This window comes from Phyllosticta capitalensis (genome assembly GCF_038381095.1).
Source record: "Phyllosticta capitalensis strain CBS 128856 chromosome Unknown BKA78scaffold_11, whole genome shotgun sequence".
NCBI lineage: Eukaryota > Fungi > Ascomycota > Dothideomycetes > Botryosphaeriales > Phyllostictaceae > Phyllosticta > Phyllosticta capitalensis.
The window spans coordinates 1,658,234-1,676,207 of NW_027117449.1; the positions used below are offsets into that span (position 1 = coordinate 1,658,234).

General features: G+C 53.3%; 7 protein-coding genes across 7 annotated transcripts; 2 read left to right on the plus strand and 5 right to left on the minus strand.

Annotated features, from left to right (window-relative positions):
- Positions 1–456: 456 nt before the first annotated feature.
- Positions 457–1,995, minus strand: BKA78DRAFT_356801 (uncharacterized protein; the record flags this gene model as incomplete). Its single annotated transcript, XM_066892116.1, has 3 exons — positions 457–518; positions 567–846; positions 913–1,995. The coding sequence occupies 3 exons, from the start codon at positions 1,993–1,995 to the stop codon at positions 457–459; spliced, it is 1,425 nt and encodes a 474-aa protein (XP_066740073.1).
- Positions 1,996–3,733: 1,738 nt separating this feature from the next.
- BKA78DRAFT_289068 (Hydantoinase B/oxoprolinase-domain-containing protein) lies at positions 3,734–8,526 on the plus strand. The gene is made up of 5 exons (XM_066885759.1): positions 3,734–4,103; positions 4,152–7,296; positions 7,344–7,525; positions 7,573–7,698; positions 7,745–8,526. Exons 1-5 carry the CDS (start codon positions 4,047–4,049, stop codon positions 8,321–8,323), a joined length of 4,089 nt encoding a protein of 1,362 aa, XP_066740074.1. The 5' UTR covers positions 3,734–4,046; the 3' UTR covers positions 8,324–8,526.
- A 297-nt stretch (positions 8,527–8,823) lies between these two features.
- On the plus strand, positions 8,824–10,226 carry BKA78DRAFT_347228 (uncharacterized protein; the record flags this gene model as incomplete). The annotated part of the gene is made up of 1 exon (XM_066890557.1): positions 8,824–10,226. The coding sequence occupies one exon, from the start codon at positions 8,824–8,826 to the stop codon at positions 10,114–10,116; it is 1,293 nt and encodes a 430-aa protein (XP_066740075.1). The 3' UTR covers positions 10,117–10,226.
- A 150-nt stretch (positions 10,227–10,376) lies between these two features.
- On the minus strand, positions 10,377–11,133 carry BKA78DRAFT_273739 (uncharacterized protein). The gene is made up of 2 exons (XM_066885545.1): positions 10,768–11,133; positions 10,377–10,686 (listed from the first exon to the last, which is right to left on the minus strand). Exons 1-2 carry the CDS (start codon positions 11,083–11,085, stop codon positions 10,573–10,575), a joined length of 432 nt encoding a protein of 143 aa, XP_066740076.1. The 5' UTR covers positions 11,086–11,133; the 3' UTR covers positions 10,377–10,572.
- A 1,201-nt stretch (positions 11,134–12,334) lies between these two features.
- On the minus strand, positions 12,335–14,041 carry BKA78DRAFT_347230 (uncharacterized protein; the record flags this gene model as incomplete). The annotated part of the gene is made up of 2 exons (XM_066890558.1): positions 12,335–12,866; positions 13,080–14,041. The coding sequence occupies 2 exons, from the start codon at positions 14,039–14,041 to the stop codon at positions 12,437–12,439; spliced, it is 1,392 nt and encodes a 463-aa protein (XP_066740077.1). The 3' UTR covers positions 12,335–12,436.
- A 707-nt stretch (positions 14,042–14,748) lies between these two features.
- On the minus strand, positions 14,749–15,804 carry BKA78DRAFT_299660 (uncharacterized protein; the record flags this gene model as incomplete). The annotated part of the gene is made up of 1 exon (XM_066887082.1): positions 14,749–15,804. The coding sequence occupies one exon, from the start codon at positions 15,802–15,804 to the stop codon at positions 14,749–14,751; it is 1,056 nt and encodes a 351-aa protein (XP_066740078.1).
- Positions 15,805–16,285: 481 nt separating this feature from the next.
- BKA78DRAFT_362127 (uncharacterized protein) lies at positions 16,286–17,923 on the minus strand (the record flags this gene model as incomplete). Its single annotated transcript, XM_066892456.1, has 1 exon — positions 16,286–17,923. One exon carries the CDS (start codon positions 17,921–17,923, stop codon positions 16,496–16,498), a length of 1,428 nt encoding a protein of 475 aa, XP_066740079.1. The 3' UTR covers positions 16,286–16,495.
- Positions 17,924–17,974: the final 51 nt, after the last annotated feature.

Sequence of the window (17,974 nt, forward strand, 5' to 3'; positions counted from 1 at the left end):
GAGCGATGATCCCTGCGCCCGGCTGCGGGTGCGGAGAAGCGGGCGCGGGAAAGACGTCACAGCGGGAGGAGAGAGGAGGGGAGAGGAGAGAGCAGAGAGACCTCGGGGCCGAGTATTTTGTGGTGAATGGCTGCAGGTGATTGACACGGTGGTAGGTCTTTCACGTCGTATGGGCGCCAGCTACATCCTTTTTGCAGACTTTGGTTTTGAAGCAGACGGGAAAGCGAGTGAAAACATCGTCAACATCGTCAGTGTCTTTTGAGAGATATAGACAGTAGTGTGTGATATGTACAAAATTAACAACACCAGGTTTGCTGTACATTTTTTGTGCAGGTTCTGTACGTGGCATATAAACAGAGCAGCAGCTGCAAACAACAGCGGCATTGCTTGGTGCTCTTGCGACAACACCAATGTGCAGTGCTGAGAGCACGATTCAACCTCTTCTCGCTCCTTAAATTAGCGGGACAGGCGGTGAGGCGGGCCCCCGTGGAACTTCTGCTTGAAGCCACACAAAAAGTCTGTACAAGTCAGAGAAGCTGTGCATGGGAAAGCGGCTGGATACTCACACTTGATGCCATTCTCGTCGTCACAATTAATCTGCTCGCGCTGGCGAGACTTGCCGCCATAAGAGACGCGCACCTCGGCGTCGCCCTTGGCCCTCTGCGGAGGCCCAGCGGCGGCCGACTCTTCGGCGCCAGCCGTCACGGTGACCGTCGTGGTCATCATGATCGACTGTGGAGGAGGACAAGTCCCAGGAGGAGCGGGCACGCCAGGGCCGCCAGCAGCTTCCCCAGGTGGGGCCGTTCCGGGGCTGGGGACCGTGAGGAGAGTAGATTGACTGGGAGGCTGGGCTATAGACAAAGAAGAATTAGAGTTAGCGCCATTTGGAGGAATGCGTGGACCTTGACCTACTGAGCCGGGCGTCGCGCCGCCGGGCGCACCGCCCGCTCCAGCTTGTGGTGTTTGCGCAAGAGTGACGGTAACTTCAGTGGGGCATGGGGAGGTGACTGTAACTTCAGAAGGACAAGGGGAGGTGACGGTAACTTCAGATGGGCAGGGAGAAGTCACAGTGACTTCAGAAGGGCAGGGCAAAGTTGTAGTAACTTCAGAAGGACAAGAATTAGGGGGTGCAGCACCAGCTCCGCCAGTTCCAACCGCTCCGGCTTGTCCTTGCAGAGTAACGGTCACTTCTGTCGGACATGGGCTCGTGACCGTCGCAGTTTCTGGGCATGATTGAGGACTTGGACTTCCACCTGCGCCTCCTGGAGGGCCTCCAGGAGCGGCGCCCAGTGTCACAGTAACTTCTGTTGGACACGGGCTGGTAACAGTGACCTCGGTTGGACAAGGACTCGTAACGGTGACTTCGTTCGGACACGACTGTGGTGCAACGGGTGGTGCTTGCGGCGGCGCGGTTTGCGGTGGTGGCCCAGCCTCGGCAGGGGATGCAGTCTCCGTGACTTCGGCGATGGAGGGACAAGCGTTTGGCGGCGGCGGAGCTGGTGGAGCGACGGGCGGTACTACCGGGCTGGGGCTAGTCTTACCGGCTGGTGTAGATGCCGGAGGAGTCTCGGGAGCCGGTGGAGCGGCCGCTGGAGTACTGGGAGATTGAGCAGGAGGAGTCTCTGGTGGAGGGGGCACGGCCGGGGGTGCTGCAGGTGTTGTCGGACCGGGAGCGGCCTCTGGCGCTGCGGTTGCAACGCACTTGCAGAGCTCGCGTGCTCCAGACGAGACCTTGAGGGCCTGGTTGGTGTCCTGATTGCAGGCTTGAAGGACACACTGAGTGATGGTCGGGTTCTTTTCAACTTCTGCCGACTTCTGGCAGCCGCAACGGAAGTCTGTCGAAGCAACGTTGCAGCCGGCGGCCTTCTGGGCCGATAAGAGACAGGACTGTCCGCACTGAGGGATGAGTGAGAGGGCCGAACTGACGCATCCTTGCTGAGCGTAGACGGAGGAAGTGGCCGCAAGTATGCCGCCAAGAATCGTGAGAATCTTCATGTTGACCGAAACGAAGGACACAACGGGTTGGTCCACTGAGGAGGGAGGAAAAATCTCAACGGGCGTCCAAGGCGTCTAAAGTGATTGCATGCTGGAATGTCATATATTTCCACCAGCGTCTGCCCAAAGCCTGCCTCGGTGGGCACATGCCGCCGAACAAGGGCATCCAAACACGAATTCCCCGCAACATCCCCTCTGATGTGTATCCACATGCCTCAACAGAGGGACCATGAGGGCGATCGAAGACATTGCGTATCCACATCAGGCAAGGCTGGAAGGGGGTTAAGGCACCAACAAGGAACAGGAGCGGGGGGTGACATATGCGCCGTCAACAATGACGATCTAGCGATTTGACTGATGTGGAGAAAACAAGCACGTTGCGTGGCTAGACCGAAAAAGGGTTGGTAAACAAGATGCCGAGAAAATGCTTCCCCAAAAAGGGATTTGCGGGGAAGCTTGAGTCTGACAGTCAGGCACAAGTTGGAGATCCTAGAGCGGGCTAGGCTTTATGCGGCATGGCATTTGAAACGTAGAGACATGCACGCTCTAAGATCCTCGGCGGACTGTGACTGGCGGCTTCACGTGTTGAGCCACGCAGGCACAGGGACCGAGTCGCAACGTTGCAGTCCTCGGACGTCCACCACAGCACCCTCTCCACATGCATCCCTAGCTCTTGCGAATGCGACAAGGCAATGAAAAGGGGGCCCAGAGAAAAGGAGAAATTTGGTGAGGTTTGATTGTGGATTGTGCCCTTTGAGAAGAAACAACGATTGAACTTGAAATAAGCATGTCTGTGCGGAAGCCGATCTACCTTGAGCTACAGAGGTAGCTTGGCAGTCCGCATGACGAGAGACCATTCTGTCATGTAATATGAATTGGGCGCTTGGGGGTGCTACGCAAGGTACATGTGAAGATGGTTCCCAAGATGCGACCAAGCTGTTTGTTGCCCCGCTTCGTGACTGAGTCAGATGGTCCCGGCAAGGTGCCCGCAAAATAGGTAGATCCCTGTGGTTGAGATATTCGGCCCTGAGGCGCAACTGCTACTGCTTATGATCATGAGGTGTCCTCGAACCATCCAGATAGCCAACGACGAAAACAGGAAGGTCTCGTAGAAGGTCAATGTTCAACAGATCTGGCGATTTCTCCTCTTCCAGGATAGGTTAGCTCCAGACGCTGTCTTGTATGCGTTTAGTGAACGATGCGCAAGCCTTATCTCTGAGAGACTGCATGCTGGTTGATGCAGCCACAGACTGGGCTTAATTGGAGCCAAAATGGCGTCCGTCAGATTTCATGAAAAGCTGATTTCCTCTGCAATCGCCTTCGAATTTTCGGAGCAAGGGAAAATCCTTTTCAGAACAGAAATTGGCGTCTTGTGAGAAGAGCAGTAGATCGGTCTCCGATGATGATTATGGTGTTTCGTCTGGTTGGAAAACTTAGCGGCGTTTTGAAGGAAGGTAGCGGACGGGTCGAAGAGACGCGTGGATGACCACGAGATGGTTAGAAATGACACGTTGGGTGAGGGCCGCAATATGTCGTGCGGCGACGACCGATGATAGGAGTGGAAGAAGATTCCGATGGTGTTGATGTTGGGGGAATAGTGAGGTTGAGCGGAGCGGCGACGGCAAGCCGAGAGGGATAGAGCACGGACCACTCGGGAAGTCAGCCGATCGAGAGCAAAGGCGGTGGCAGAATTGTCCACTGACGTCCGCGGGGCTCAACACCAAGCCTTACAATGGACGGCAGATGCACCGTTCTGCCGCAGCTGTGCCTCTTCCTCAACTCTCTTGACGAAGCCGATCTTGATTTTCGTCTTTCCTTGCATATTACCCCATAGAAACGCTTCATGCCGGATCCAAACGGCCCGTAATTCTTGCTTTCTCAGCCATCGGCTTCCGATCCCGATCAGCGATAAACAGAGTACCTTTGTATATATCGTTTATAGACATACAGAGAATCGACACTGTCTCATATACCACCGAATTATATTCCTCGTCCCTCCTCATTTTCCTTCCTACACCTCTAATCCTCCAACGAACACGACTCAGATAACCATGGGCGAAATGGCTTCCGACAAGACGAATGGGCGCGGAATCCGCATAGCCATTGACGTGAGTTCTGCCAAGAATTTTTGAAATTCAAGAGCTGATTGTTTGCAGCGCGGCGGAACCTTCACCGACTGTGTTGGAAACCCCGGCACTGGCAGAATGGAAGACGACGTTGTCATCAAGCTGCTCTCCGTTGACCCCGAAAACTACGACGATGCACCCCTCGAAGGCATTCGGCGATTACTATCGAAATTTACCGGCAAAGAGATACCCCGCGGCGAGCCACTAGACACCTCCAAGATTGAGAGTATACGGATGGGCACAACCGTAGCAACAAACGCACTATTGGAGAGGAAAGGAGAGGACATCGCCATGGTGGTCACCAAGGGCTTCCGGGACTGCTTGGAGATTGGAAACCAGTCGCGACCAAACATCTTTGACCTGGCCATCCGCAAGCCCGACGTGTTGTACAAGAATGTTGTCGAGATTGACGAGCGCGTCACCCTGGAAGACTATGCCGAGGACCCCGAGAGGAACGAAACGAAATCACAACCATACGAGGCCAACTCCAACGTGGAAATAGTGCGAGGTCTTTCTGGAGAAGCCGTGAGAATATTACAGAGGCCCAACGACGAGGTCATCAGAAAGCAGCTCCAGGAGGTGTACGACAGTGGGCTGCGCAGCATCGCCGTGTGTCTGATGCATGGTTATACATTTCCCCACCACGAGGCGCTAGTTGGCAGAATAGCCAAAGAGATTGGCTTCGAACACGTCAGCTTGAGCCACGAGTTGATGCCCATGATCAAGCTGGTCCCACGAGCAACTTCCACATGCGCCGACGCATATCTCACCCCGGCTATCAAGAAGTACATCGACGGCTTTTCCAAGGGATTCGCGGGAGGTCTTGGCTCGGAAAGCGTAAAGAAGGAAAGCGGCGACAAGGGCGCACGATGCGAGTTCATGCAGAGCGACGGTGGTCTTGTGGATGTCGACTTGTTCTCGGGTCTCCGCGCGATTCTCTCTGGGCCCGCCGGCGGTGTCGTCGGATACGCACTGACTTCGTACGACCCCAACACCAAGACTCCCGTCATTGGCTTCGACATGGGAGGCACTAGCACCGATGTTTCGAGATATGGCGCTGGCCGCTACGACCACGTTTTCGAGACGACCACTGCTGGTGTTACGATTCAATCTCCTCAACTCGACATCAACACGGTCGCCGCAGGGGGTGGCTCTCGACTGTTTTTCCGCAACGGACTGTTCGTCGTTGGCCCCGAGTCTGCAAGTGCACACCCTGGTCCAGCTTGTTATCGAAAAGGTGGTCCTCTGACCATTACCGACGCAAACCTATTCTTGGGCAGGCTCTTGCCCGAGTTTTTCCCCAAAATCTTTGGCAAGAATGAGGACGAGCCACTCGACACCGAGGCCAGCGAGAAGCTGTTCAAGGAGCTGACGGAAAAGATCAACAGCGAGGTCGCAGGCGACAACAAGGAGAAGGAAATGTCCATCGACGAAGTCGCGTACGGATTCATCAAGATTGCCAACGAGACCATGACCAGGCCGATCCGCTCTTTGACCGAAGCAAGAGGCCACGACACATCGAAGCACCGTTTGGCAACATTCGGTGGTGCTGGAGGCCAGCATGCTGTCGCTATTGCCCAGGCTCTTGGAATTTCTCAAATCCTCATCCACCGCTACTCGTCTGTTCTCTCTGCTTATGGCATGGCGCTTGCGGATGTTGTAGACGAGAGGCAAGAACCCGAAAGCAAGGTGTGGTCCGAGAAGGATCAGGAGACTCGGCAATACCTTCAATCAAAGATGGACGACCTCAAGCGCAAGTCGAGCGCCACTCTGAAGGACCAAGGTTTCTCCGAGGATCATATCCACTTTGAAGAGTACTTGAATATGCGCTACCGCGGAACCGAATCAGCAATCATGGTCGTCAAGCCCACCAAAGAAGAAGCAGAGAGTGTCTACGGCGGTGACGATTGGGCCTATGGAAAAGCATTCGTCAAGCAACACGACCAAGAGTTTGGTTTCACCCTTCCGGACCGCGACATCATCATTGACGACGTGCGTGTCAGAGGCATCGGCATGACTTTCGAAGGACTCGAAAAGACTGTGGACGACCAGCTGAAGGAGATTGTTCCAAAAGACCTCAAGAGCGGCGAGAAGCAACACAGCTCCAAGTCAGTCTACTTTGACGGCGGTCGGCAAGAAACGCCAATCTACAGACTTGAGGACTTGGAAATTGGCGACCGCCTGAAAGGTCCAGCAATCATCGCCGATGGCACTCAGACAATTGTCGTCACCCCTGATGCCTCCGCCCTGGTCATCAAGACTCACGTCATCATTACCGTCGGAGAGTCTGAGCAAACAGAGAAGAAGCTCACTACCGACGAGGTCGACCCAATCATGCTTAGCATCTTTGCTCACCGATTCATGGCCATTGCTGAACAGATGGGAAGAGCTTTGCAAAAGACGAGTGTTTCCACCAACGTCAAGGAGCGCCTTGACTACTCGTGCGCTCTGTTTGATGCAGATGGTGGTCTCGTTGCCAACGCCCCTCATCTTCCGGTGCACTTGGGCTCTATGTCCACTTGCGTACGCAAGCAGGCTGGCATCTGGAAGGGCAAGCTCAAAAAGGGTGACGTGCTGGTTTCCAATCACCCCATGTTTGGCGGCACCCATCTTCCCGACATCACGGTCATTACCCCTGCATTCAGCGGCGACAACATTCTCTTCTACGTCGCCTCACGTGCCCACCATGCCGATATTGGCGGCATTCTCCCTGGATCGATGCCTCCCCACAGTCGCGAACTGTACCAGGAAGGCGCAGCCATCAAGACCGAGAAACTGGTTTCCGAAGGCCACTTCAACGAGGAGCGGATCACCGAGCTGCTTCACAAGGAGCCAGCACAGTACCCTGGTTGCAGTGGAACGAGATGCCTGGCTGACAACCTCAACGACCTCAAGGCGCAAGTGGCTGCGAATCAGAAGGGCATCAACCTCATATCAACCCTCATCGAGGAGTACGGTGAGGAGGTTGTGCAATTCTACATGCACAAGATCCAGGACAATGCAGAGCTGAGTGTGAGGAAGCTTCTCAAGGAAGTCAGCAAGAGATTCGAGGGCCAGGACTTGAGCGCCATTGATTACATGGACGACGGCAGTCCAATCCAGCTCAAGGTCCAAATTGATGCAGAAAAGGGAGAAGCAATCTTTGACTTTGAAGGCACCGGGCCTGAGGTCTACGGTGAGTCACGCAATCGCTTTCAGAATGGCAATGACTGACGATTCTAGGAAACATCAATGCTCCTGCGGCGATTACCTATTCCGCCATCATCTACTGTTTGCGCTGCTTGATCAAGGAGGACATTCCCTTGAACCAAGGATGTCTCAAACCTGTCCACGTGAAGATCCCAGAGAAGTCTTTCCTGTCGCCCTCTGCCAAGGCCGCCGTCGTCGGTGGCAACGTTCTTACTGTAAGTCATTCCATGGACCTCCTTTTGCAGTAGCTTACTCTTGCCAGTCTCAACGTGTTACCGATGTCGTCCTCAAAGCATTCCGTGCCTGTGCCGCATCCCAGGGCGACTGCAACAACCTTACTTTCGGCTACGGTGGGAACCAGGCAGGACAGCAGGAGCAAAAGGGCTTTGTAAGTCGCCAAAGTTCTACTGCATTACTCAAACTAACGGTACTAGGGCTACTACGAAACGATTGCTGGTGGTTCCGGTGCTGGACCAACTTGGGACGGCACGTCTGGTGTGCACACACACATGACGAACACGCGCATCACGGACGCCGAAGTGTTTGAGCGGCGCTACCCAGTCATCCTGCGCGAATTCAGCCTGCGCGAGGGCTCCGGTGGCCGTGGTCAACACCCCGGCGGCGACGGCGTCATCCGCGACATCGAGTTCCGCATCCCCGTGCAAGTCTCGATTCTCTCGGAGCGCCGCGTGTACCACCCGTACGGTCTCGAAGGCGGCGAGGACGCGGCGTGCGGTCAAAACATTTGGGTCAGACGGATAGGAAGCAGCGAGGAGACGACAGAAGCGACGAGCTCCGAGGGCGATGAGAGCAAGTGGAGACACATCAACCTGGGCGCGAAGAACACGGCAAGCATGCAGCCGGGCGATCGCATCATTGTCAAGACGCCCGGCGGCGGTGCTTGGGGCAAGCTGGGCGAGAAGAGCTGTGCGGTCAAGGCGAAAGATCCAAGAGAAGCGTGGCGCAAGGGAAGTGTCGCGAACAGATTGGAGACTGCTGAGACGTCGGCATAATGGAGTCGTGGGCGTTGGCAATCTTTCCTTTGGACGAGCGGGTTTCAGGTACGTGCCCTACAATAGGCGGGCATTCATGGCGTCGGAAGACTATGGACAAAGGTTCAAGGAGAGGATCGGTAGAAATTTGATTTGATTTTTGCAGCTCTGGATTAATTCCTCCCAGTCATTTTGAACAAAGCCACCGTTTCCGGACTGCCTGCTGCAATGCTCTTTCAACACATCATCTCGGTGCAGTTCCGACTTTGCGATTTGCACAATTCGTCGGAAGTTCAGGAGAAAAAGCCCTTTGTTTGGACTCGCTGGTATCCGCAAGCGTCGAGGATTGGTAGGCCTCGAAGAAAGCTCACTTTGTGGTGGTGTTCTTTGTTTCGAATCAGACCGCGATCACATATAATGGTCGACGCGCCAACGACAAGGCATGTCTCCTTCGACCAGAAATTCTGTGTTTCAATTCCCGCAGGATACGCCGTTCCGGACAACTCGTCTCATCCCGAGCTATGGCAAACAATCCGCCGAATTTGCAAGGGCTGCCGACCGAGCTATTCCAAATTGTGGCGTCCGAACTCCCGGCGGAAGACTTTGGATCGCTAAGACGAATCGACAGAGAGACAAGGCACAGGCTTACAGGACATTCGCTCAATGTGCGAATCGGGCCAGTAAAAACCATCAGAAATGCTACTTCAGATGTTCTGGGAGAGCTCCTTGATGATGAATGGTCCGATTTCAGGGACAGAATTACTGGACTGCAGATTCACGAGGACAATATTTACGACACCCTCATGGGATTTGTACAGCAATCGCGAGACGAAGAAGGATGGTTTGACGACGACATTTACGACGACCTATTTGTGCCCTACATGGGGAAATGGCGTGATGTCTTGGATGCCTTCAAAAATCTCGAAGTCATTATCATACGCTTAACAAACTTGACTACGGAGGATATACTAGATCGAGACAACTATTTCCAATACAATAGAGCCTTCGAATTCCTCCGACAGATTGTATGGCGCCGCAAGGTCACCCTGCATCTTGCTTCACCTGCCTGGGATATCATCATCTTCTATGAAGGGACCGCCGAGTCTACTTCAAAGGTCCGGATCGTTGGTGGTCACGATACATCAACGATGCTCCATTTGACTAAGGTCAATGCTGATACACAGTGGCCACTGGCGGTCAACCTCGAGGACGCGAGGGCAAACTTTTGCACAAGACCCAAAGCGGTAGAGCTCTACGGATTCACTTTCGACGACTTTAATCCCCGAGACTTTGAAGAGGAGGAAGAAAGATGGTTCGATCGTTTCTTAATTCGATGTGAAAAACTCGTCATCAAAAGATGTCAACTCGAAAACTTTGAGGAACAGCTCATTCGTCTTGTGGAGACTCCTTGCAACAAGACCTTTATCGACATCCGCAACTGCACCATCGACCCTGGTACTTGCCAAACTATCATCAACAGCGCAGCCGATCCGTCGATCACTCCACACCTGACACAATTCCGGTTGGAGCGCGTACATAACATCCTTTTTGAGTGGGAACCAGTCTTTTCCCCGCGTCAATATGACGAAGGACAATCGTTGCAACAGTACATTCGACACGAAGGCTTCCGCGAGGCAGTTCGGCGCATGTGTAATGTTTTCCGTCATGTGCAACAAGGCGACAACAGAACGCAGTTCAGCACAACGTGGTTGGCTTGCGAAGATCCAAACTGTCAAGATGGAACTGCGGTGCAGCGAATGATCAGGAATGCACCTGCGAACCGCGATTTCTATGTAAACCATCGCAGAGGCTGATTGTGGCTACTTCAGCGTGGAATTGGGCCCTGGCACAGTCGGCCCTCTGTGCTAGGGCTGGTTGTGTGGTTATAGAGTCCTATGACTTGCGGACTATGTCCCTCAGTACCAATTCGAAGAGAAGAGGGTGGTTTTCATTTGTGGAAGACTTTCACTACAGCTCTGTTTGATTGGTAAATTCTCGAGAGAAATTGTCTTAGAAATTGTCTTATTATCACCGTTGGACGAAGGTTTAAATAACAATGTGTATTTTGTGCTTCCCCATATTACTTCTGCCTTGAGCTCAAATATTTACACTTATGTGCTGAGCAAACAGATTCAAGTCGACATGCAATGCAATGGAGAAGAGAAACGCGCGAACAAGATGAGTCCATGTAATGCTTATCCATGAAATCGAAAGAAACCAAAAATGCAACGCGGAAAACCCGGTCAGCAATCAGAAACCCCTTTCCCATCTTAAGAGTACGACGACAGGTAGTTCGGCACTCTCTGCGCAAACGAGTAAATCTCATTATCCGTGATGGTGTACTCCCACCAACCATCAGGGCGGACATCAGGATTCTCAAAGGTCTGCACCTCGTCGGGGTCGCAATCCGAGACGTGCAACTGGCTCTCCGAGTTCTTGAACGCCACCTGCTCCGTCATGTTGACGTCGCGACGGTAGCCGTACAGCGTCTCCCACTCCCAAGCCTCGAGCTCGTTGTGCGGGCGAATCTTCCAGACGATCCAAACGGCAGCGGCGCCCTCGCTGAATGGCTCCACGCGCAGATGCGTCATGACCAGGTCGTGGCCGACGCCCTGCTTGTTGAGGAAGTTGACGCTTTTCTCCGTGCCCGCGGCGATGCTGGACGTGTTGATGCCGGGCGATGAGTGTCCGATGAAGTAGCCGTTGAAGCTGTCGGCTTTGTAGTATTGCGCGAGGGTATTGGCGAAGACGGAGACAGGCGCCCCTGAACGATAGACTTCCATGGAGGCGTTGTAGGAGTGCGCGAAGATGCTTGCGGCCTCGAAGATGGATTGACACTTCATTTTGGAGGTATTGAAGCAGATTTTGTGCCAGGAGGATCCGAGTCTTGTTTGTTTGGTGTTCGAAGGAGTTAGCTATACAAACGTCGACCACAGTGAGCATTTATATACCATCAAGCTCTACTAGGCGACTGTTTCCACCGAAACTTGCATGCTGGCAGCCGCACCAGACAAACCGACAGCAATCTTCATGAGATTCACCAAAAGACGTTGGACAGGCCAGGATCCGAGAAGGACATGGCGATGCGGAGCATAAACGAGAAAGCGAATGCGTCTCCCGAGCAAAGTCTCAGGCGCCAGTACTAGTCCACAGCACTACCGGAAGCCGGTGCAAGACATCGGGCCGTGATAGGACGCAATGGAGCGGTGTATTGGGGCCGAGTAGCACACAGATTGGAGGCGGGATGCGAGAATCCGAGGAAATGGTCAGGTCTTCTCCGGGACTTAGACCGTGACGACATGCATCATGGCTGGCGTGGCTAGCTCGACTCCGCTGCCACTCAACTTGTGATGCAGCACGCGGGTGACTTGGTTTACTTGCAGCATCGAGCAGGGTTGTGCTGTAGGGCAGCTCGCCGAGCAACGGTCTCCAGAACTGCAGCCTGATTGGACAAGGCTGACATGGTCGGTTCGGGAAGTTTGCTTAGCCAAAGAAGCTTTGTGACTCTCTCAAAGAGCCGCACCGTATCTGTAGGCCTTAAATTGGGTTGTCCAGGAAGGCCGATATTTTGTGCGCACTCAGAATAGGGACATTGGACAGGAACCGCGCAACCAGATGACGTCGTGAGGCATCTCGTTCAGTACAAGTGGGTAGCCGGTCGCCATGGTCCTATGTTTACTTTTTGCAACATTATTGACGTTGAGACAGTCGCGCCGAACGGCGTCGCATCCTTGGTGACTATTTCAGGATAGTTGTCCACGCATCTCAGTCATCTTGTTGCGTCGATGCTCGATCTTTGACGATTGCAAATTTTCGTGGTCATCAGCTCACCGTCCTCAGATTGAAGAGCCAAGCGCACAGAGAAATCGCTGCCTAAAGACGTGTTGTGCCCCTAGGAGTTGGCTGCGGTGACACGAGTACGGCAACGAAACGAATACGACGCGGAGTGTTGGTCCTCCCGCAAAACGGCATTGTCTCTCTGACGCACTTCGGTGATGAGAGCGCTGAAGGACCACCACTTCATATGAAGGCGACCGAGGCAACGACAATGGAGGCTCAGAAGGTGGAGCAAGAGAGAGTCCGGCTTTGCTTTGCCACAATGCGTTCGGCCATCTCCGGGGCCACCGGCATCAACTACGCCATGCGAAGCGCTGATGTCATACATCTGAGTAGTAGTCGCGCGTGTGGCTGAGCACCGAGGAAGATATTGATGGGAGAAGGAGGCCTTGGATCGAGAGAAAGACGGCGTCGAAGTCTTTGTAAACTCGGAATGAGGAGGTGTTGGCTCGGGACAGCCCGGACGTCGTGCGACACTGCCTGCAAATGTTTGCCTGAGGCTTCATGCTGTCCGGCAGCCTCTTGTCTTCGCTCAAACGCGCAGCTTCTATCACGACGGCGCAAGATTCTCCAGCAACCCATAGGCTTGGAAGCAAAAGGTGTGGCACATAGAAACCGACTACTTCCTATCTCATTAGCCACGGTGTATGAATGCTCCCTCTCCACACACGTCCCGAGCTTGATATCTCCTAGGAATTCTTCTTGTGGGCGTATGCCGCAACCTTTGCTACCAAGCATCGAATTGTCTTCCTTTACATGGAACCCGAATCATTCCCATCCGCGCCCTTCCCAGCGGGTGCCAGCCAGGCTTCGCCGCAATTTCGACCATACGCAAGCCCTCGATTACTCCCCGTAACCATGCTCCATCAGAGGAAGTTACCTCTATCTTCAAGACGTCAGGAGCCCGACTGCTCCCCGTCTGCCTTTCTTTCCCTCCCACTCGTCAAGTAGGTGACGTCGCCTGGGCAGCCGTGGAGTGATCAGGCATTTGCTCGCCTTGGCCAAGGCCTCTTTGATTCCCAACTCTTCGATGACAGACGGCAATTTGCCTCCAAAGTCAGTCGACCCATTGCCGTCCCAGTCAAAGGTCCAATCACCGACTTGCTCGAATTGCAGCTCTTCCAAAAGGGTGGAATCACTCAGTTGATTAAAGAGGACCACAATCTCTGAGCGATCTCTTACGTCCATACTGCACCTGAATAGACGCAGTTTGCGAATGGTCCGGGCAAAATTGCGAAGCTCCTCGTCATCATCGTCTGCTTCGATCTTGAACACGATATTGGTGAGAGAACCAAAACGCCCACAAAGTATGGTGCACTCTGAAATGACCAGCTCTTCCACGGCGAACAGCCGAAGGGCTTCTGCGTGCATGACTGTCTGATGTAGCTGGAGTGATCGTAGTCCATCACCAATCGGCGGACACATGATAGAAATCCGAGAAGCACACAACTCAGGTGTTTGGCCCCCTTCGATGTCCCAGGAATTCTGAAATTCTGCGAGAGTCTCGAAAGGAAGCGTTGTCCGAACAAAGCTGTGAATTGGCGAGTCACAGCTTCCGGGCCAGGAAACACCCCAGTAGACTGATTGCCGCTCATAGACTCGCCATTCCATAGACGGCTTGATGGGTTGTACGACGCGGGCCCACCAATGGAGATCATAGTTAGACAGATGCTGTGTCCACATGTCGCCTTCCTCCTGCAAGTCGGCAATCAATCCTACTGATCGAAGGTTGGGAAACGATTTGGCCAAGGTTTGCAATCCCTCAATAGTTTGGGCGTTGAAGACGGCCGCAGGGAAACCCCCTAGGCGCTGGTTCTGAGCCGTCTCGCGGGGCTTGACCCAAATCAACGATTCCACTGCATTCGCCAGTGGGTCGCACGAGAACTTGAGCACTCTGTCCATATCTGGTATTGAGCATCGAATTGTCTTGAATAAGGTCTTGAGGTTGAAGTTGAGGTGACCGCTCATACTCTTGCTCGTCGCGCGAAGCCGTCCTATATCCGAGGACTCCAGGTGGTTGCCAATCAGGCCCACGAGCTCAGTAGGAAGACTTTCGAGGAGCGAGAGGGTTGACGAGACGTGATGGCGAGAGACAGAGGTGTTCATGGCGGCGTTGTTGACGGAGCCTCCTTGTGGCGTCGCTTGAGCTGGGTGAAGAGGGTGAGGGAATTGTGCGTGAGGTACAGCCGATTGCTCCTCGTGGAGCGCGTCGGGAGAGCGCGATTCGGCCAGGTCAGAATCCATGGAGTCAGGGAGTCATCGGCGGCGCTTGAAGCTCAGCTTTGCGACGAGAAGGTATGGGTCGGTGGGGGACGGTGGAGTTGAGCGTTCTCCGAAAGAGGCGTTTGCGCAAAAGCCACAGCAGCTGGGCGCTCGTGATCGAGAGAAGAAAAGGAAGAGGTTGTCACTGAAGATGGAAGCCGCGTTGGCAGTTTCTTCCTTCCATAGAAGCGATCTGGCACGTGACACTAGCCACTTAAGGACTAGCGCAGCAAGCACAACAGACTACACTTGCACCATCGCTAGGCCGATTCCAAGGTCGAGAGCTTCACAGCTGCTCATGAGATGTGCGAGCCTTGAAGCAAACTGGAAACTCGAGAAGACCCATTCTAGTCGCCGCGCGGTGGCCGCTCCGAGACGCAAACGCAGTCAATCATCTTGGTGAGTGCTTCCTTGACGCCCAACTCTTCGACAAGCAACGGAATTTTGGAACCGTCGTCTTCGGCCGATCCATCTCCATCCCAGTCAAAGGCAAAGCCGTTGACTTGCTCAAATCGAAGACGTTCAACGTCGGTTTTGTCCCTCAGGTCAGTGAGGATCATTTGGAAGCCTGAGCGAGTTTGCGGGTTAATCCAGCAAGAATAAAAGTTCAGTGCGCGAACACTTGTATCCGCGTCAAGGAACGCATCCGTCTCGTGGCTCAAGATGCATTCGGAGAGCGTGAGCTCTTCCACGCTTGCAGGGAGTTTCCAGAAATTGCGGCCATTAACGATTGTTCCGTGCACCTTGAGAGATTTGAAATTCAATTCTATACAACCAGGAGCGAAATCCACTATTGATCCAAGGCAAGGCAGACTGTGGTCTATAAGCCAACCATCCATAGTGGCCGGAGGTGATTCATAGGGTCGGATAAAGGTGTGAAGCGAGGACTGCAATCTATCGGACCAGTAAACACCCCATCGAACAGTTTCATGATACACGAACACCATCTCCAAACTCTTCTCAATCTTCCTGGTGGTCATCTTCCAGAATTGCGTGTCATGCATTGGCATCCAAGCCAAACCCACTGCGCGAAGGTTTGGAAGCCAATTTACTGAGTCGACGACCATCTTTTGGAGACTTGAAATGTCTGGCTGGTGGAGACAATGCACATGTCGAATCCAACAGATGCAATCGGAAGTTTTCCAAATCAACGTCTCGACCGCCCTCGCGAGCGGCTGCTCTTTGAAAATTTTGAGTGCATCATAGTCAGGAGGCTGAAGCGGACACTGAATCTTTCTAAACACCTCCCGCAGCGAGAAGTCCAAGTTGTCGTGCATCGTAACGCTGGTTGCACGGAGGCATTTGAGATCTGCAGGCCCCAAATGACGGCCAATTATGTCGATGGCAATTGTCGGAAGACTCTCAAGACGCGAGAGAGTGCAATTATCCTCGTCACTAGACATGGCGGAGAGCCTGGGCTGGCGATGGGCCCTGGCAACTTTTCGGCGGAGCAAATCCAAGAGCGGCGAGTTGGAGGTGGTACCGTTCCGACGTTGAAGACGTCACTCGGACCGCCCGGAAACGACAAACGGAAGAGAAAAAGAGTAGTTTGTCGTTGATTTGAGAAGGCTGGACAGTGGAAGTGCCCAAGGAAGGAGGTCGAGGCTGCGGAGGGCTCGAGTGGAAGAGATGTCGCGAGACAAGGCAGTGGTGAAGAAGGAATTGGAAACCTGGGCGGTTGATGGTGTGTCTGCGGCGGGAGACACCGCTATCCCGGTATGGCACGGGAAGTTACTATTTTGAGCCACTGACTCAACAGCATCTGATCCACATGGCGAAGTCTACATTTGGTTCGATTTAGCTGTCTCACAGGTTCGATTAGACTGCTATGGAAGCGTAAGAAACATGCGAACTCCTCGCGCGCATACGAGGCGTGCTGTTGCCGACGAGAAATGTATTGCAGAGGCTTCATGTGTAATCATCTCGACAAGTGAGTTCACGGATTCGCGCCGCCAAATCAATAGAAGGTGCGGGGCAGAAACCCGTCTACAAGAGACACATGCGCACGGTGTTCGCAAGTTTCAATGCCGCTCGTTGGCTGGGCGAGCGTTCTTAAACGGGAACCAAAAAGTTGACACGACTTGCCCTCGTTATTTAGAAGTCGTCCCGAGAGGGATATTCCGGATCGCGAACGCAGTTGCTCATCTTGGTCAGTGCCGTTTTCATTCCAAACTCTTTGATGATCGACGGCACGCTCGACCCGTCTTCTTTGGACCCATCATTGTCCCAGTCAAAGGTCACATCGATGACTCCTTCAAACTGGAGGTTCTCCAACCGGCCTTGATCCCTCAAAAGAGTGAAGAACAACTCAAGCAAGGGGCTAATTGGCTTGTCCATTTTACAGGACAAGATGCGCAGAGTACGGATGCTTTTGGCCACATAACGACCAAGTTTTATTGTGCCTTTGAGGATGCACTCCGAGAATGTGACTTCCTCCAAAGTGCTGGAGTGGAACAGAAAGTACCAGAAACAATCGCGCGTGACTGTCCGGTGTAGGTGCAGAGACCTCAAGCCCGAACCTTGTGGCGTAGGCAACATGTGGAAGAAAGAGGCTTGAACAACTGTAAAGAGATCTAGTAGGTCTTTTCGATGACTAGAAAGATTTTCCTCGTCGGCAATGAGCACGTCGAAGGGTGTCGATGTTCGGAAAAAGCCGTCGAGCAAATGCCGCGTGCTCCCAGGCCAGAGGACACCCCAGTATCCCCCACTTGCCCCATAGAAGCGGACCTCTATTTGTTTGTTGATTTTGAAAATAAGTTTTTTCCAGAACATGTCGTCATCAGACCAAGTTGAAGAAAGGTACTCGCGTCCTTCAAGGTCGCGGGCATTAGCGAAGCTGACTGCCCGGAGGTTGGGAAACCCATTGACAGAGTTGATTACGATTGAGCGGAGCCCTGAGAGGGAGGGCAGAGCATTGGAAAGCAGAGCATTGTTGTATTCAACTATGTCGAGTTTTACCGGCGCGACGTATCTGAGTGGATTGACCCAGTTCAATGTCTCGACTGCTCTTGCATATGGCTTCTGTTGCAAAACCTTGAGATGCTTGTACACGGACGGTACCAGAAAACAGCGGATCTCTTTGAATGTCTTCCGGAGCCTGAACTCCAAAAGGCCATGCATCTTAGTGCTCGTTCTGCGGAAATTGTTGATGTCTTTGGCCTCCAAGTATTGAGCTATCATGTCGACTAAGGGATTTGGAAGACGCTCAAGGCAAGAAGGAGCGGGTTCGTTCTGTTCGTTTAAAATGGCTCTTCGTATTGCGTTGAGGTTGTCGACATCATAGCTACCCATGCACTTCCCGATTAGGGTGACAAAAATTGACTGAAGTGTTTCCAGACGCGAAGGAGCGTGACTGGCCTCATCGCCATGCGTCGCTACGCTCGTTACGCTGGTTTCGCTGGGTGCGTTGAGATTTTCGAGATCCTCAGCCAACGCATACTGTGCAATCATGATGAGCACGGGCGGTGGGAGACCCTCGAGGCGCGAGAAAATGGAGGTTTCATCGTCAGTGATCATGTGCATGGTGACGACACTGGGCTGGGAATTGGCGTTTGATAGTGGCGAGTTCGATGC